At 32.0% G+C, this 20221-nt stretch overlaps 1 protein-coding gene across 3 annotated transcripts in view; it reads right to left on the bottom strand.

The window, feature by feature from the left end:
- The window catches only part of LOC140439443 (fasciclin-2-like), a 195352-nt gene that overhangs the window by 65235 nt on the left and 109896 nt on the right, over positions 1-20221 (bottom strand). For 2 of the 3 annotated variants that reach the window (XM_072529347.1, XM_072529348.1), the window contains exons 3-4: positions 15533-15805; positions 4767-4922 (exon numbers count right to left, since the gene is read on the bottom strand). In XM_072529347.1, the coding sequence (XP_072385448.1) occupies positions 4767-4922; positions 15533-15805 (429 nt within the window). The remainder of the gene's footprint in view (positions 1-4766; positions 4923-15532; positions 15806-20221) is intronic. The other variant, XM_072529349.1, reaches the window with a different exon arrangement.

Genomic DNA, 20221 nt, shown 5'->3' with positions numbered 1-20221 from the left:
GAAAATCTAAAGTCATAAACTTCTCTAGAAGACATCACACTCACCCTCCTCTACTTCACCTAAATGGCTCTCCTCTTCAAGTTGTTGATAAACACAAATTCTTAGGAGTAATATTCGATAAAAGACTCACATGGAGAGATCAGATACAGAATACAAAAACAAACTGCCTAAATAGAATCAACATCTTAAAAACTCTAGCTCATCATCAATGGGGGGCAGAAGAGAAAGTCCTCTTAAGAATTTACAGAACATTGATCCGCTCTAGGTTGGATTACGGAAGCATTCTTTACATATCTGCTTCCGATACTCACCTTAAAAGTCTGAATACAGTTCACAACACTTCTTTACGCATTAGCCTCGGCGCCTTTAAATCAAGTCCTTCTGAAAGTCTTTATATCGAATCCTCAGAACCTCCACTTTTTATAAGACGGCAGCGTTTACTTCTGTCTTACTTCTCTAGAATTTCTGCTAATCCAAAAAACCCAGTAATTAAACTAATTAATACTCCCCACTCTGTCCCAGATAATAGTCACCCTCGAGCACATTCTCTATCACAAATTTTAAAAAGTTTGCTAAAAGACACAGATCTAAAACTCACAACTCCGTTTACTACGTCCAGAATTCCCCCGTGGACCAAAAAGCTACCCACTGTCCTTACCAGCTTGAACCGATACAAAAAAGAAGAAACGCCCAGAACTCTCTTGGTGCAAGCATTTAAGGAACTTATACAGACACAGCGTTATGACAAAATTCTCTACACAGATGCCTCCAAAGAAAAACAGGCCGTCGGTTGTGCTGTCAGTACCTCAAATACAACAGTAGCATCATATCGGCTTTCTCCCAGATGCAGTATACACACAGCCGAACTGTATGGAATACTCAAGGCATTAGACTCGCCCATTGCTAATGAGAAATCATTAGCAATATGCACCGATTCTCTCTCCGCCATTGACTCAATCAGAAATATATACTCCATACATCCCATTGTACAGTGCATCCACAGTATCTGCCAAGAGCAGTCAAAGAATGGTGTTTCAGTAACTATCATCTGGATACCATCCCATGTTGGTATCAATGGAAATGAGAACGCTGATCATGCAGCAAAACTGGCCTGCTCCTTAGAAAATATGGAAAACATACAACTTCACCAAGACCTAAAGGCCAGTATCAAGAACAACGTACTAAGCACTTGGCAAACACACTGGAATGTGCAAAATACTAAACTACGCACAATTCAACCAACTGTTACCTCCATCACCATGCCACAAATGAGCAGAAAAGACAATATTATTATCAGAAGGCTCAGAATAGGTCACACTCGTCTTACTCATGGATATCTGATGTCGTCTGAAAACCATCCTCGCTGTGAACATTGTAATGAGTCCTTAACCGTCCAGCACATATTACTAGAATGCGTCCACTACAAACCTCAAAGAGACTACTACAACTTTCAAAATAATTTAAGTGATCTACTTGGTTCTACAAACATGTACAGTGCCATAATTCGTTTCCTAAAAGACTGTCACCTTTACTACTTAGTGTAATTATATTAAGATGTTATTAATGTATCCTAACTTGTATATAAACAGATTGTATATGTATGTAAACATAAACATATTGTAATAAACTTGTACCAGTGTCAATGGCCCATAGTTGCCAAGACACTTTAATTTAAAATAAAAAAAAAAAAAAAAAAATAATACAGAATTTACTTCTTGTTTGTCATCTTTCTGATAAGAAGAGCCTGGTAAATTGACTTGAATGTTACTCATATTAATATTCCACTTGCTTGCTTTTTGTAATCACAACTTACAATGACGTTGTAAAAACTTAGTTAATAAAGTTTTCGAGAAAAACATTGTATACAAAGTTTTTATAAAAAATATTCATCAATAATAAAATTTTCCAATATTATAACATTAGTTACAACGTTTTTTCCACCAAGTGATTCAAAATTTGCACTTACAATGAGGTTATTTTGTTAAATAACTTTATATTTACATAAGATAGGATAAAAGTTATTATACCAAAATAAAGGTTATATTTTATAGATGTTATTCAAAAAAAAAAAATTTACTCATATAAGCTGTCGACATAGTGTTATCACCGAATTTATCAAAAGTAGTTGTTAGTTATACTTCATTCACAATTATAAGAACTGACTTACGCAGAATCCCGCTGATAAAGTCGAAGCCATAAAGGGATTTGCCTCTTCAGGTAAATAGTAAAAAGGGCCGGCTTAACGAATTTTATATTTTATTTGTCATTTACATTACATATTTAATTTAAATAAATATCTAGATAATTAAGGGAAAAAATACATAAACTGATGGAGTATTAGAATTAATTAATTATTATATTTTCTGTCTCGATTCTTTATTAAATATATCCAAATTTTGAAAGTCATAAACAATTTTTGTTTTGTTAAAAAAAATTGCAAGTGAAATAATAAAATGGTGAAGTGAAAATTAAAATGAATTAATGTAGATATATACATAAAGCTAAATATGATTATATTTTATACTTCATGTAAGGAAAGAAGTGTTTTAATTGTTAGTAAGGTATACAGTATGTCTGAAAAAGTTGGCAACAAATGGGAAATTTCTTTATTATTAATTTCATGAAAAAAACTATTCTTCATAAACATTTCTGCATTTCATAGAAATCAATAATCAATAATCAAATTTATAAAAGTTTAGGTGGTATACACCGAAAATCAAAAATATTGATTTATGCTTTAAAGTGAAGTGCTTTTAAATTTAGGTGCAGCATAAAATGTTATTTTAATTTGGTTGTAGGATTTAAAAATTATTTTTAAATTTAGATTCATGGCGTTTTAATGATGTATCAGTAGGTGCATTAATTTTTAATTTTATTTCTAATTTACCTTATTCAATATACAAAATCAACAAATGCAGAAGTATTTTTTTATTTACTTTTTACTTTAAATGTATTATTTAATTATTAGAAGGCCATGAATCTAAACTTGGACATAATTTTTAATAGCTACAAACATTTTAAAATTACATTTTCTTGCATATCTAAATTTAAAATCACTTTCCTCTTCAGTATTAATTAATAATTTTGATTTTTCCTATCTACCACTTAATATTTTATAAGATTATCTGTTGATGATTTCTATGTGATGCATAACCTTTAATGAAGAATAATTTTTTTTTCGTAAAATTATTAATAAAGAATATTTCCCATTTTTTGCCAACTTTTTCAGACATGAAACGGAAATCAAACATAACAAGTCAACATGAATAAATATGAACCTTTTAAAACGAGTAAATCGGTACTCACCGAAGGGACCTCAGACGTTCAGATACAACTAGCGTCTCTTTGTAAAGTCAATGAAGTCGACTTTACTAAAGTAACAAGACATTTACTTAACACAGACACTACACAGTACTCCCCTGAGTTAGTGATAAGTTATAGTCTAAAAAAATCATTATGAAATTGACTGGCCAGTGTGAAAACTAGTGCCAATAAAACACAAAACACACACAAAACATTTTCTTCGTTGAGACTTAAAATAATGATTAATAACAATAATTATGGGAAATTTGTATGTTTATAAAGAGTTTTTTGACATTATGCTTGAATGATAATATTTGATCTGATTATATATACCTATGTACAGTCGTGCTATGCTTGGCTATTATGCCGGTCCTGGCAGCTTTGGTAGCTATGATAATTATACAACAATAGAGTATTTACAAGGGATTATTCAGTTTTACAGCTGTTATTAAAATAACTTTTATAATGAGACCCTAAATTTCTGGATACAGATACCTGTATCAAAGAGTGTCACGAAAGAGGCTTTTAATTGGCTAATTCCTCAGGTCTATTACATGACTTTTGTAAAATTGGAGCAATTTTACAATAATAATCCAGTCCTTCGCAAAACAATTTGTATTTATTAAGATATCACATAATTTTATTATAACATTGATTTTAAACTGCTAGTAGAACTAGTTCAAAACTCCAATAGTGTAGTGGGATGATAGTAAATGTTTTAGAGAGGATCTGTTTATATGAGAGGAAATAATTTTATATTGAGTAGAGTTGAGAAACTTTAAGATTCTTTTTAACTACAGTAGAGACCAAGGACAAAGAAAAAAACTGGAGACAATAAAAGTAACTGTCTGAAAAGTAATCAATGTGAACGCATTTTATTTTTTTATTTTTTATCTATATTTTTATTTTTAAGACAGAAAACATAAATACTAAATTTATATCTTAGTATATTATTTTAGTTTAAGCTTATCTATACGGAGTGATTCTTTGGAAGTTTCAGTTAGACGTTTTAGAGAAATTTGAGATAATGAATATCTGAAAATTTAGTAACAGGGGTTTTTAGATATGCCCCATTAACCTAAACTATTTGGAGCCTCCTACCACTTCCGGTTATACCGGAAGTTAACTAAAACATCTTTATTTTAAATATAACGCCCTGCATATTATTAGGCATTTCGGTAGAATAGTTCTTAAAAATTATCCCAATATAGTTTCTCTAAAACGTCTAATTGGAAATCATAAAGAATCACCTTGTATATGGAAATGCTTACTCGGGTTTTGAAAAGATTTTTCACATCTTAATTCACGTTTAAAGAAAAATATATGTCTATTGGTTTAGAATTGCTTCTGAACTCTAGAACAAACAACTGCAGTTTACTGTTGATTTATGCAAAATTCCAAACTATAAAGCATCAGAGGGTTGAACCTAAAATAAAAGCAAGAGACCCATACAATAATTTTACCTTCGGTAATAGTTACTGGTTGTCTATGTTTAGGTCTGTGGGATTTGTGTGTTTTCCTGTGGGATGTAGGGAGGCGATTTTCATGAATTGGGGGTGAATAATCCATTTCAGAATCGTTACCTAACTCTTCTTCAGAGTCTGCCTCACTATTTGATTCTGTAATAAAATATTTGAAGTATCTATTGATTTCTCATATAACACCGAAACAGTGTGCTAAGCTACAATCAAATCTTATTAAAATAAATGTAGTAAGTACTTTTTTACTAAAATCTAGGAAATGTTATCTCTATGGAATTTTAGAATCAAAAATTTGATTAAAAAAAAATAAATCAAAGCCATAAACAGTTTAAATCAGTTCAAGTCAAAGAAGAAAAAACTTGTGATAGCCGGAATACAAAATGCAAGACACATAAATATTTTTAGAAATTAACAATATTCAAAACAAAAACATTATACATAACAGTTATATAAAGAGAGAATATGAAAATACTAAGATAAATAAAGAGTCCAAAACTCCACGATCCCTTAGTTACATATATTAAAATGAGGTTCGCTACAGCCAAAAGAAAGAATCAGAACGCATCATTAAATATTAGAAAATTAAAAAACACTGGAGAAGCCTATATAGAAGAATAAGATTGAAGAGATTTTCTGAGATGGCAATTGTGGATGATGATGAAAAGTCATGGACGATAATAAAACAATCATTTGATAACTTTTCTTCTCCAAAATAAAACAACTACTAGGAATAAGTAAATGATAGAAGAAATATTAGAAATTATGGAACAACGATGGCAGAGTATGATCAGGCAGGACCAAGTAGGGTATCTAAATATATACAGCAAAATTACAGTAGATCTGGATGACTACACTTTACACCGAAGCTAAAAACCTATAAAAACTAGGTGACAGCTTAAATTTCCACAAGAAAATTAGGGAAATTGCAGGGAACTTTAACAAAAAACAAATCACTGGTATATATAATAACCAAGATGAACTAATAATGGGCAATTGCGATATACAAGATGATTCAATGAAACGGTGCGATTTCAAACAAACAAAAAAACTGAAAAAATATATTTTTATTAAATTTAATAAAAAAACGTATACTACACAGATGGACATTAATGTGTTATTCAGTTTTTAAAGGTGATATTGAAAAGGTGGCGTCCATTTTGTCAGGCACATTCTTGCAGTCGTGGTACAAAGCTGTTGACAACATTGAGTAACATTTCTTTAGGTATTGCTTTCACTTATTTGCGTATCCGTTCTTTCAAAGCCTAGATAGTTTTTAAAGGGTCACTTTGAAATACTTTCGACTTTAGATACCCCCAAAGAAAGCTGTCGCTTAGGGAGAGGTCCGGACTACGAGATGGTCAGATAATATCGCCGTTTTTACTCATAAGATGACCGATGACCCATTTTCTTAGTAAATCCATTGACACCCGTGATGTGTGACATGTTGCACCATCCTTTTAAAAGGTCGTGTGTTCATTTGTGTAATTCTTGATTGCCGGAAGAAAAAAAATATTTAACATGGGCACGTAGCGATCAGAGTTTACTGTTACTGCTTGACAATCCTCGTACTCAAAAAAATAAGTTCCGATGATCTCTAACGAAGAAATTTCATACCACACGGTTATCTTTTCTGATTATAGGTTTCTTTCGTGTAATTGCTGCGAATTATTGTCGGACGAAAAGTGAAACTTTTATTTGTTTACATGCCCACTTAGATAAAAGTAAGCTTCATCACTCATCCAAAGATTATGCAGCAAGTTTTCGTTTTCATTAATACGCTGCAACACTTGTTCACAAAACCCTAGTCAGGTGAGATAATCTCGAACGTTAAGGGCTTGCACAATCTGGATTTTGTATAGATAATACTAGAGATCTTTATGCAAAATTTTGTTCGTAGTGGTATATCTTAATCCTAGATTTAGGCTTTGTCGTTGCAAAGATCTTCGAAGACTTGCATGTAATGAGTTTCGCATCGCTTCAATATTCTGGTGTGCGAGCAGTTCTAATACTGCCACCTATTTTCTGTGACGTTGAACCACTACTTTTAAAGTTCCTTACCCATCTGGCTACCCTGGTCTCAATAGCTTTATTAGACGCTATTATTATTCTTACACGCTTTACTACTACTGGATATAAGTCAATAAAAACGGAACGGCATACGGGCACATCACAACCAGAAGTTTTATGCTTGTATTTCCAGTAATACTGTCTGCTAATTTTGAAATTTTTTATCTTTCTATTACCTTTTTGGAGGCTCCTCTAATGCCATACAATGTGCTAGAAGAGTATCTAGTTATTTTTTTGAACCATTTTCATAAAAAGAGTCAAATAAACGCTTTTGATCTTGCAAAGTTATTTTTGCAAAACATTTTTCTACACAATACCACAACGGACAACAGAAAATACCTTACTCTGTATGGTTTTTCCCTAAATTTTGACACATACTCTTGTCCACTATGTCTCTTAGATTTTGCCACGTTTTCTTTCCAATGGTCTTTGAACTGTTTTCTTTTCGGCACCTTTTGGCACCGCGTTATCTAAAATAGCTTTACGACTAGCTATTGCGTTAAAATACACTTAAACTTACAGTTTAAAACATAACATAACCTCAATCACATTGTCAGAAATTCACCAAAACAAAGTTGATTTAGAGGCACAAATCTTTCTCATCTGTGCCAAGACTTCACTAAAAAAAGTGTTGTACCAACGTAAAAAACCGTAATATCGTAGAAACAATTGGTAGACTTACAAAGAACAACATATATAGTTCAATTCTGTGTTCTCCGGAAGAAGGGCACATAGCCCTTATTCCAGCCACCGCCTCAATTTTGTTTCATTTATAAACAATGTTAGTGAAATCTCGCGGTGGGCACACAATAAAAGTTGGGGTTAATAGTGCTAAAGTCGCATAAAATTCAAAATTTGGAGGAAAATAAAAAAATCTAAAAGGCAATCGTAATAAATTGATCAAAATGACGGCTTTTTTACAATTGTTTAAATAATTACGGAAGTTTAAAGTAGCTCTCCCCGACTCCCCCGTCAAATTTAGATTTGGTGAATTACCTCTGAGTTACTCTTATGAAACATTAATGGAATTAATGTTTTATAACACTAAGTTTTAATCATGCATCGTTAAAATTCATTTCCTAACATAATATTTTCTTAAAGTTACGAACCGTACTAATACAAATTATGAGATGGGAGAGTCATATAATAAAGTAATAAAGGAAATTGGATTTGAAAAGGCATAAACGACAACATTTCCATCTCGCACAACATTGTTACAAAATTCAAATAAATACATTTTATTCGTTATTTACACTATACAGTAGTTTATTGTTTGTCGTTTTCAATTTAACCTTTGTAGGATTATGAAACTCTACATAATGTCATAAAATAGAGTACCTGCTTCTAGCCGTATAAATAAAAGTTACAGAAAAAAGAACACATAAACTACACTTGGGTGCAAAATAATCGACTGAAAATTATTTTGCGAAAGTACGTCTCCTGTTTTAATCTAAAAAATGTAAATTTAAAAATATTTAGTGTACAATCATTAAGCTTATTATTGAGTTTTAAAAAAATTTTGTTTTTTGGTGAATTAGATGACGCATTATAAATAAATAATGCAACACGTAGAGAGGGGGTCAAAATTTGACTCATTGAAATCGACACGCACCGACTTAACGCGTTCGGTTAACATTGTACACATTAATTTCTATAGCAAGCCACTAATACATCACTCACTTAAGTTCACAACTGCATTACAAATGTATACCACATCCGTCAACGCAACTTAAGCAGTAGCATTATTGAGAAAAGGCCTGAGCCAGAGGGCCGTGGCAAATCGACTAAATTTAAGCCAATCTGCTGTGTCCCGAGTGTATCGTCAGTACCAAGATACCGTTGAATATATCCTTTGACAAGGAGGAGGCCGTAAAGGAATCACAACGGAGAGAGATGATCGATTTCTTGTATCGAAATCCCTGAGAAATCGACATGTGAGTGGTGCTAAACTCAAAGAAGAACTTAGAGAGGTCCGAGGTGTAGTGACCAGCGTTTGGACAGTCAGAAGGAGACTAAAGGCAGCCAACCTGACACCAAAAAGGGCAGCTACGGGTCCCAATCTAACTGCAGTTCAGAAGCAAAGGCGATTAGAATTTGCTAGCGAACATCTGGATTGGAACGACTATCAATGGAATCAGGTATTATTCTCTGATGAAAGCAGGATCTGCCTACATGGCAACGACAAGAGGCATCGACTCTATGGATGGTCAGGAGAGCGATTTGCTCAATTTTGTATACGAGAAATTGTGTCATGAAGGCGGTCCTTATATGTTTTGGGCAGACAGTTCTATGGATGGTAAAACCGAGTTGTTTTTCGTGCCTGGTGGAGGACGTGGAGGAGGTTTAATGGCGGATCTTAACCTCAGAGACATTTTGGAGGAACATGTGGTTTTATACGCGGGATTTAATGGTGATGCTTTTATTTTAATGCACGATGCCATATCGCACGAGTCACCACCAACTATCTATCTGAGATCGGTATACCTACAATAAATTTGCCTGCGTTAAGACGGACATAAATTCAATAGAACATGTTTGGGATGAGCTTAAACGAAGGGTTCGGGACAGAAATCATGCACCAAGGAGCATAATAGACTTAAGAGCTGCGCTTGATGATGAATGGGAAGCTATGCCTCATAAATTTATTAGAAAAGTCATCCGATCCATGCAAAATCGATTGGAAAATGAAATTAAGAGCAGGGGTGGTAATATCAAATACTAAATAATTAAAAAATTCATGTTGTAATTGATGATTTCTCTGTGCATAACGTCTTCCTTGCGTTAGTTCCATTGACGAATATTTAGAAAATTCTGTTTGTATTGCATATTGTTTTTATAATGCGTCTTCCAAATAATGCAATAGCAGTTTGGGTAAGTTCAATAATCAAGTTATTGTTTGCACATTACATTTTTTTATTTTCATACTTCTTACATTGAAACAAAAGGTGTAATCTCAAATATCGCTTTTGAGTCGATTATTTTGCACTCAAGTGTAGTTGTAACGTTATAAAGGTCACATCTTTATTAATTTATATTTAAATAATTATTTTATTTTCATTTCTTTATTAATTCATTAATTCCTTTACCTTCAGTTTATTTTTGACTATTTTTTATTTAAAAAGTAGTTGGCGCCCTCTTTCTCTTTCTGCTCCGTAGAATAAATATTCGCCCCCTCTCTTTCTTTTCGGTAGAATAAATATTCGCCCTCTCTCTTTCTGTCCACTAGTAAATATTCTGTTATATGTCGACAGAAGAGCTAATTACATCATAGGTATATATTCTATGACATCTGTGCTAACTTCATTGCAGTCCCTTCCTACTTTCTGTCAATCACCTTTCATGGTGGGATTATTTATGACGTGACGTTTATAACGTTATATTACTATATTATAGTAGTTTTAATTTTAATCTATATTAAAAAATAAATCTTAAATTCTTGTGTAAATTTCTTGTTTTTGTATTATATACATAATTTACGTAAAAGTGGAGAAAATTATAAATTATAATTATAAATTTATTTATTAATTATAATAAATAAGTATTTTAAAACAAGCACAGTAATTAAACGATACTTAAAATAAAACAACATGACTTTTATTTTATTTTAAGATAACAAAAACTTTACGAAAAGTGAACAGAATTATAAAAAAAAAACATTAAAAAATAAAATATTGAAGACCCGCCCGGAAACATGAAGTAAACAATAAAATTAAACTTAATATATTATAACAAAAAACTGTTTTTCTAATATATCTGGCTATTTGCCAAAACTTGATATGTCAAATAGAATAAGTTTTCAGTAGAGTGAAATTAAAAATTTATAACTTCATAGCAATTTGTTTTTATTTTTTACCCGCTCAAATTTTCTTCTTACTGATAATAACGCATTTTTATTTCAGTCCCTTAATATCCAGATCATATCTACCATTTTATATTAACAGAAAAATTCATCTTAAGTCATGATACTATAACTAACAAGATAAGTCCACGCGCATGTTCTTGCATCTCTCTCGCATATCTGTGACGTAAGCCCGAGACAACTTTAATGATGCCAAGTTAAATGCTCTATCTGTTGCTATCCTGTGTGCTTCAAAACTTAATGAATGATATTTTTATTTATTCATTGATGTAGTAAAGACTTTGTATATTTAATTGTTATATAAATTTTGTGGTGAAAACATTCAGTTTACTGTGTTAATATCACCTAATTTATATATCGTACGCAACTTCCTCTCGACTACCTGTAGCTACTTTATAAAGAAGACTAATTATTTGGTTGCCATAATGTATTGTGCCGTGGTGGGTTGTTTAAACAATTATTATAATAAAAAAGTAAATATTTTTCGAAGTGTCGTTTTTTGTGTTTCCTAGAGACAAACAAATGCGTAAAGTATGGGCCTTCAAATGTTTTCAGCGAGACAAATTTAATGTAGAAACCGCGAGAATATGAAAACATTTTACAGAAGCTGACTATTGTTTAAAAGAAAAACTATAGTGGAATATTACTACTAATAGTATAATTAATTATGAAATTGTCACTGAAGAGATCTTTCCTCGCTAAACCTTCCTAGTGGTGATACATAAATTAACCCTGAAGATTTAATTGACAGTCATCAAGATTTTATTAATTCGAATATAAAAAACCTGGAATGGGATGGATTGGAAAATTTAGCCGGTTTCATTGCATTTGTTATAAAAAAAAAGAAATACTTGGATATATTCCAGACGCTAACGATAAATCGTTTACTTGGGTAAACCACGTTTCTGAGGGTGGTTTACTCAAACCAACACTGGGATTTGTAACTAAATGTAAACTGGAACATATTTTTCGTAGTGATAATGGCAACAAATTAAAAATAACTAAACAATATTATTTAAAAAACCTAATAGAAGCTGCAAAATATGTAAATGTTAGCGAAGATGTAAAATTACTTTTTTTATATGTAAAATGTATTTTAAAATACTAATTCTAAATAAAAATATTAAGGATAATTACAATATCCGCAAGAGAAAAATCACGAAGATTGTAAAATAAATGTCTAAATGATATTCATAAAGTCTGAAATGTTTCAAATTATTTACATTTTACCGGTCTTTTATATTTAATTTATGTTTTGTAGCAATGTCTATTTTGTTTGTAATACACACAATCAAATCGAAGATTCATATATTTCTTTAATTAATTTTACAAATTACTAATTAATTTTCAAACCAAGTTTTCATAGAAAGTAACTAGTTATGATTTCTTATAAAGTGCAAGATATGGCATCGAGGTATATTTACCATTAATTGTTTAAGTTTCGAAGTTGTTCATTATAGTAATGGAACAACGTTGCCATATAATGCATCGTTAAAATAAGATCCACACAAGTCCCCTGGCTTTGTCTCGCCATGACGTCATGCGCAAAGTCGATTTAAATTAGAACGGGAAGTGAGGATACCTTGTTTGTTATAGTATCATGATCTTAAGTAATTAATAAGTTTATACACAATCAATTATGGTGAACTGACAGTTTTAGACAATTCAGTCATGGCTTACTTAAAATTTATAAAAATTTAAACACTTAAATAATAATTTGCTCTGAAAAATAAAAATATCTCAAAAATTAATGAATTTAGACATAGGGAATATTAAATAAAAATGGAAGTATGGTAATGGTACTTTTTGATAGTGACGTAAAATATATATTGTGTTTTATTTAAAATTACTGAGCAGTATGTTTAAAAGTTTAGACAATCAATAAGAAATATGGCAGACATAGATCATGGTCTTTGTGCTTCTTTTTTAGTTAAAGTTTAAAATTTTTATAGAAAATTAGTTATAACTTCGTAAATAACCTGTATCACAAAATAAAACTTTATGTTGTTGTAACGGGAAAGTAAAGATTTCAAATATAAAATAAAATTCAGGATGTTCTATTTAAAAAAAAAAAACATAAGTTTGGTCTGCCATCATGTTATCGAACACCCTATAACATTCTAATTAATTTTGTAATATGAACCTCAAAGTTACCTGCAATTTTTGTTAATAACTTTTATTGCTATCTATTATTATTATAGGGGGTCCACTGAGCTTTATCGCACTAATCAATCACTCTGTATATAATAATTATTACATAGTGTATATTCGTATCATTACCTACCTAGGAGAGCAATAATAGGTGGTCCTCAAAATGGCGTAACAAAAATATTGATGATCGCAAACGAAGTGCCTTAAAACTGGTAGCTATCTGATTTTTAAAAGCACTGTCAGTAAATAATGTTAACTGTTTCTGACAAGGAAGATCTACCACTGACCAACTATTCATAGTGAAACAAATCTTAAACAAATCGTGGGAATACGACATTGACGTCCACAACATTGACTCAATTAATAGGAACAAGTTATATCAAATATTGCAGAGCTTTAATATCTACCAAAAATATATCCGACTGGTAAAAACAACAATGGATTCGTCAATAGCAACTGTCAGAGTCCAAAATGAGCTCACTGAAAACTTTACGATAGCCCAAGGATTAAAGCAAGGAGACGGGCTGGCACCGACACTATTCAACCTGACCTTGGAATATGTGATAAGACAGCTGAATATAGGAAGAGGTAATCTCCTAACAAATAAATCAATACAGATTGCCGCCTATGCCGATGATATCAGCATCATGTCTCGCAGAACAGAAGAGGCGGCAGAAATATATTCGCAATTAAAATCAAAGGCAAAAGAGACCGGACTATAAATAAATATTCAAAAGACAAAAAAGTTAACACAGGCAAGAGCTAGAGGAAACAGACGCACAGTTGAATTAGAGGACGATATTGAAACGGTAGAAAGTTTCACATATTTAGGAGTTACATTAAACTCGGATGGAACAGAAGAACCAGAAATCCAAAGAAGAATAGTAAAGGGAAACAAAGCTTATTTTTCACTCGATCATGTGTTTCGCTCTAAAAACACACATTGGAGATCGAAAATCAGGGTCTACAAAACTATTATCAGACCAATAGTATGTTATGGATGCGAGACATGGGTAATGACAGAAGAGACAAAAAGAAAACTGGAAGTCTTCGAAAGAAAAGTCCTAAGAAAGATATTTGGACCTATTAACTAAAACGGAATATGGAGATCCAGGTATAACCATGAACTCTACCAACTGTTCAAAGAGATACCGATCTCAGAATTCGTTAAACTTCAGAGACTTCGCTGGGCTGGTCATGTAGTAAGAATGGAGACAGAAAGATTGCCGAAAAGAGCCCTTAATAGTAAAATGCATGGCGCAAGACCAAAAGGAAGGCCACGGAAAAGATGGGAGGATGAAGTAGCAGCGGACGCGCAAAATTTGCTAGACATGAGAACTTGGAGAAGATCGGCGCGGGACCGACAAGGTTGGAGGTATAGTTTGGAGGAGGCCAAGGCCCGATTTGGGCTGTAGCGCCATTGGAGAGAAAAAGAGGGAGAGTCAATAAATAATAATAAATCGACACTTTTTTATTTACAAATAAGAAGAAAGAGTTTTAGTAACTGTTCTACCTACAAATGAAGATTATTCAAAGTTATCCTAGATAGGTCACTGACAAAACATGAAATATATGGTATATGAAACCCAAAATAATGCATTGGGTATATATATGAGGGTTGTCAGTTTCATATTTACTGATACAGTGCTGGTTCGGTAAAACAAAACAATAGAGTCAAAATCAATAATAGAGTTGCAAAAAAACTCCTTTCTTTTTTGCGAATTACAGGATTGATCTAGAACGTGCCTTTAGACTAACATTGGCTCAGGATCTTAAATATAATAGTCTGCCTGGACCTCTAAAGCTTTTAAGGGTTGAAACAATTTAATTTGTAAAAATGCCCACAGATATTATATCTGTTAAACAAGATGTTGAACCCAAACTAAATATTATTATAAATAAGTGTTAGTTACGACAAGACTAAATACATCATAAGAGATACCCTTACGAGTTATACTAATGGATCAAAAATATCAAAAGGAGTATGAATAGGAGTTACTGGCCCTCAAACTAGATTGTCAATAGCCCTTACAAATACTCTTACAATATTCCAACTAAAACTGTTAGTATAGTAATCTATTTTTGTGCTCAAGAGTGTCTTGTTTTCAAATAGTGATTCGATGATTTTCCGGTGACTAAAGTTATTTGTGTTCTATGAAGTCAAATGTACCTAGTGATAGAATCCCAACCACTGAGGGACTGAAGAGAGTGTTGGAGAGTTTTAGGGTTGTGATTGGCCGTCTGGAAAGTTACATGCATTTGAAACTGAACCAGAGAAGCCCTGTACACAGCACACGGTAATTAAATGAAACCAATTTTTGTTATATTTTGAAAAAAATGTTTTCATACTACATAATCAATAATATATTGTCAATATCACACTCCATTATTACATGATAAAATAGAATTGAAGTTTTTAATGTGTATATTATGTATTTTGCAACATCCACAGTGATAATTATTTTATCTCTCTTCTTGAATAGGGTAAATCTAACTTGTGACGTTGGGGATTGCAACTTGTAACCAGCGCATGGCGTTCAGATAATTCTATCTTTACGATGGCCCAACTTTAATAAAAATTCTGTAATTATCAATAACAGACTGTTAAAATAATATTATAAATACACTATTTATCAATAAAAATAAAATAGTTTCTACAAAAACAATTTACCTTCGACAATTAAAGAGAACACACTATGATCGTTCTTGTTGTTGACTACACTACAAGTGTAATTGCCTGTATCCTGAATCCTCGTAGGGCTAAAAATTAGCAATTTTCCTATAGAAGTATCTTGTATTTTTGGCTTCGTATTGGCGCTGAGACTCCCCCTGGGCCCTTTCCACATGACCGGTTGCCCTCCTTTATCTTTACATGAAATTGCTAAACTTTTTCCAGGGTCCGTGGTGACGCTGGAATGGGATAAATAAAGGCTGCTAGCGAACTCTAGAACAAAAACGCTTAGTAAATATTCATGAATGATAAAAGATCATTTTGAAAGTTTTGTGTAGTAATTTTGAGTAATAGTGCTCTGAGAAACTTTTTTAGGAAATGTTTGTAAAGTTCTTTATTAAAACTTATGTTTTGCTTTATATCCCTATTTATTAAATTCGTTTAATAATACAGTAACTGGACGTCAAAAAAGGAAAGTGGGAGACGAATATATATATATATATATATATATATATATATATATATATATATATATATATATATATATATTGTTATGTTTCTTCTTTCCCAACCAAAGAAAAATAAATAAAAAAATCCATCGAAATAAAATTTTAAGATATCAATAGAAACAAATTGTATATAGTAAAAACGACCTTTTTCCGTTTCAAACAAAATTATCAAAAAACCTTTGTTTAGAATTAGAAGACATTTTACCTGTAAGTTAATATTTTCATTGTTTGTATAATCGAGTATTAAATGACCATATTCTAATCTTTTGAAATATGTATAAATTGTGTATTGACAAAACTAATTTTAAAGTAAGCTATTTAGTTTTTCTCTGAAACTGAAATTAGGCTTTTCCAAAATTATGGTAAACACAATTTGAGCTTTTGATTGGACGGTCGTTTTTAAATGGGAATTTGTGAGCCGATCATAAAAAGGGGAGACGTCAGTTATAATTTGGTCATCAAAGAAAACAGTCGTTTGTCTCAAGATAGAGTGTGGTTCGTGAGTTTGGATACCGGCATTGTGAGAAGAAGTGAATAGTTTTGCAGAAGGAGATAACAAGTAGATTAAAAGAGCTCCTTGTATCTACCGTGGGCATTTTGTGAAGTATATGTGAAAGTAGTTTTACAGCATCAAGTTGACAAAAGGAGGTCCTTGTGTCATAAATAAGTAGCTGAGTTTGGAGAAGTGAATCAGGTGTTTTTGTGTAGTCTGCAGGAGGTTTGCAGAGACGTTAGGAAGGAGCCGAGGTGCCAAAGAGGAGAGATCACATCGTTGAGGAGACTGGACTTTTCTGGGTATGTTCCAACATACAACTCAATAAGAAAATAAGCTGTAAGTGTTTTGTACAATTGAATTTTATATCTGTGAAGGATCGGTTTAACATCATGGTCATTAGCATTCAAATTTAAGAACTGAGGTTTTGTTAGGCTAATCAAAAGTTTAAAGTTTTGTTGTTTCTAGTTTCAAGTAAAGAAAAATTTAAGTCAAATTGGTTTTCACTTAATATAAATGTATGTAGATTTAAAATCTTATTATTATAAAAATTTGATTTATTTTCTTGTATGCTGATTGATAAGATAACGACAGAATTTGATAATTGTTTTATTCGTTCATATAAAATAAAGAAATGTAAATTTTTGTAATATAATATATTTTTTATTCTTATCCTTCTTCTCTATCCCGATAAAAGACAACTAGAAAATCTTTGAATCCATCGAACACAGGTAATATAAGGAGTTTATTTTACTTTTGATAACAAATAAGTTATATTTTTTTTATTGGCTCAATAAACTAAGATTAAAGTCAAAATAAACAATCATAACAATATATATATATATATATATATATATATATATATATATATATATATATATATATATACATATATATATGTATATATATATACATATATATATATATATATATATATATATATATATATATATATATATATATATATATATATATACACTCTGGGCCAAAATTAACCTGTCACTTTAAAAATGGGTAATTTTGGATGTCTTATATCTCCTAAACCTGTTAACGGATTTAAGTGTTTTTGTGTAATTTAAGTTTTTAATATGTTATAGCCCTATTCCTTGACAATATCGTTATATTAATATGGTTGCTAAACAGGTAAATTTTCATTGTATACCGGGTGTACAAATTAAACTGTGTTTTTTTCTTAAAGTTTGCATCACCCTGTGGAATATTCTAGCATTTATAAAATATTGAAATTAAAACCTATCTTTATTATTGTTTTGTTTACATTACCTGTGACAGTTTGTTTCCTAAATTTGTGTCATCAAGGATTTTTGACATATTATAGTCGTTGTACGAAATTGTTGCAAATCTGTTTCTTGAACAATTTGTAATTAAAATTAAATTTGTAATTAAAATTAACAATAAAAATTGTAATTTTATATCATTGTGAGCGTATATTGTTTAAGTTGAAATTTAAGTGTTTATTTATTGTTAGTGATTTTAAAAATGCCACTCGTTCCAACTGATGCTGCTAGGGCAGTGGCTTTAGTTGATGCTGGTTATAGTCAACGTCATATCGCTGGTATACTCGATGTGCCCAGCACTACGGTACAAGATGCCATCAGACGATTTCAAGAGACAGGATCGTACAACCGCAGGCCAGGTCAAGGAGTACTGGAGTAAGGATGCACTTCAGTTAGAGATGACCGCTTCATTGTCACTAAAGTATTGAGAAATCGCTTTTGCACCGCTCCTGAAGCTCGTAGGTCTCTTCTTGAGGTGAGAAACGTTAGTGCGAGTAGACTAGACTTCATTTTGCGCGAGAATATGCTAACTGGACTATGGCGGAATGGAAGAATATACTGTTCTCAGATGAGAGCAGAATAGCCCTTAAAGATCCAGATGAACGCCAACGTGTCTCTAGGCGTCAAAATGAAAGGTTTGCTGCATGCGCTATAACCGAAACAGTGGCTTACCGAGGAGGGGACGATAATGATTTGGGGAGGTATTTCTTACAAAGCGCGTATTTCTTACTGATCTTGTTGTGTTCGGTAGAGGAAGTGTGAATGCCCAAGTATACGTGCAAGAAGTTCTCCAAGACCATGTCATGTCTTTTGCATCATTCATTGGTGATAACTTCAGACTAATGCATGGCAATGCACCTTGCCATACAGCAAGATCTACCCGTGAGTACCTTAATGAGGTCGAGATTCAAGTTCTACTATGGCCAGCACACAGTAACGATCTTATCTCAATTGAGAATATTTGGGACAACCTCAAAAGACGGGTAAGAGCAAGGGTATACCCATTATTGATACCCAATTTATTGGATTTTTACTGTAACAAATGACGTTTTTTCAAAAAGATTATTTTTTCCCTTCCGCAGAGATAAAAATTGATAAAAAACATGTCTAGTTGTTAAAGCACTTAACTTTTGTATTATCCAATATAAGCGAATCGATGTGTTTTTTTTTAATAGAGGGGTTTTTGTCTTGTAAATTCCTTTTTCAATAAATTGTGCCTTTTATGAGCAACCGAAATGTTATGTTTAGACAGAAGATTTGCAAGTTGTCCTCATAAACCTTTTATATAGGGGAGAGACATATAATTTTTCTTTACCGTGTTGGTTTTATTGTTATTATTGTTATTGTAAAATGTATGCAGTCGCGATCGCGCTGCAGATACGGAGCAAAAAGCTAGTGACAATGATGATTACGGTGGATCTAACGCAGAGGATAACAACTTTTTTTGTAGAGACAAAAGTAAAGGAAAGAAGCTCTTTCCTTTTTTTATTCAAAATTACATAATTATACTTACACTTACTTCATAAACATTAAACTGATTTACTGCGCTTGGTTTTGGAGATTTTTTTGTAAGTTAACAAATTTATATTTGTTTTAGCTCGAAAATACGCTTATCATGGCAAGTTGTAGTAAAAAATATAACTTTGAGGATCCTAAAGATGTTGAAGAACTACAAAGATTGATATTTGACGACGACCAAGGTAATTTACAGGACGATTTTGATGATAAAGAGGATACAGATGTAAAATATGTAAGTCGAACCTCGTGACGGCGCTTCAGATACGGAGCAAGAAGCTAGCGACAATGATGATTACGGTGGATCTAACGCAGAGGATAACAACTTTTTTTTGAAGAGAGAAAAGTAAAGGAAAGAAGTTCTTAGAAAAAACAAAATGGAATAAATATCCCCAATCACAAAGAGTTTGTTCAAAACATCATATTCTTATTCGCAAATTACCAGGTGTAATAAGTACTGCAAGAATGGCAAAAACTCCTTTGGAATGCTGGAGTTGCATTATGTATGACGAAATATTGCGTATAATTGTAGAACAGATCAACAAATATATTGAAAGTGTTAAATCGCTCTTCAAACGCGATAGAGATGCCAAGCTTATAGATATTGTTGAACTGAAAGCATTTATAGGTATCTTATACTTTGCTGGTGTTCACAAAAGTAACACACAGAGTGTAAAAGACCTGTGGGGGGTTCCGACGGGGATGGTATTGAAAAATTCCGAGTCATGAATAGTCATGAATATCAAAAGATTTATGGTCATTATGCGTTGTATGCGATTTGATTATCGCACTAGCAGAAAGGAAAGAAAAAACCGAAAAAATTGCAGCAATTCGTGACATTTATAATGTTAGTGAACAATTCGCCGAAATTCTATAG

This window comes from Diabrotica undecimpunctata, chromosome 4 (assembly GCF_040954645.1).
Source record: "Diabrotica undecimpunctata isolate CICGRU chromosome 4, icDiaUnde3, whole genome shotgun sequence".
Taxonomy (NCBI): Eukaryota; Metazoa; Arthropoda; class Insecta; order Coleoptera; family Chrysomelidae; genus Diabrotica; species Diabrotica undecimpunctata.
Note: the sequence above shows the minus strand (reverse complement) of the source record. Positions and strands in the feature narration are given on the sequence as shown.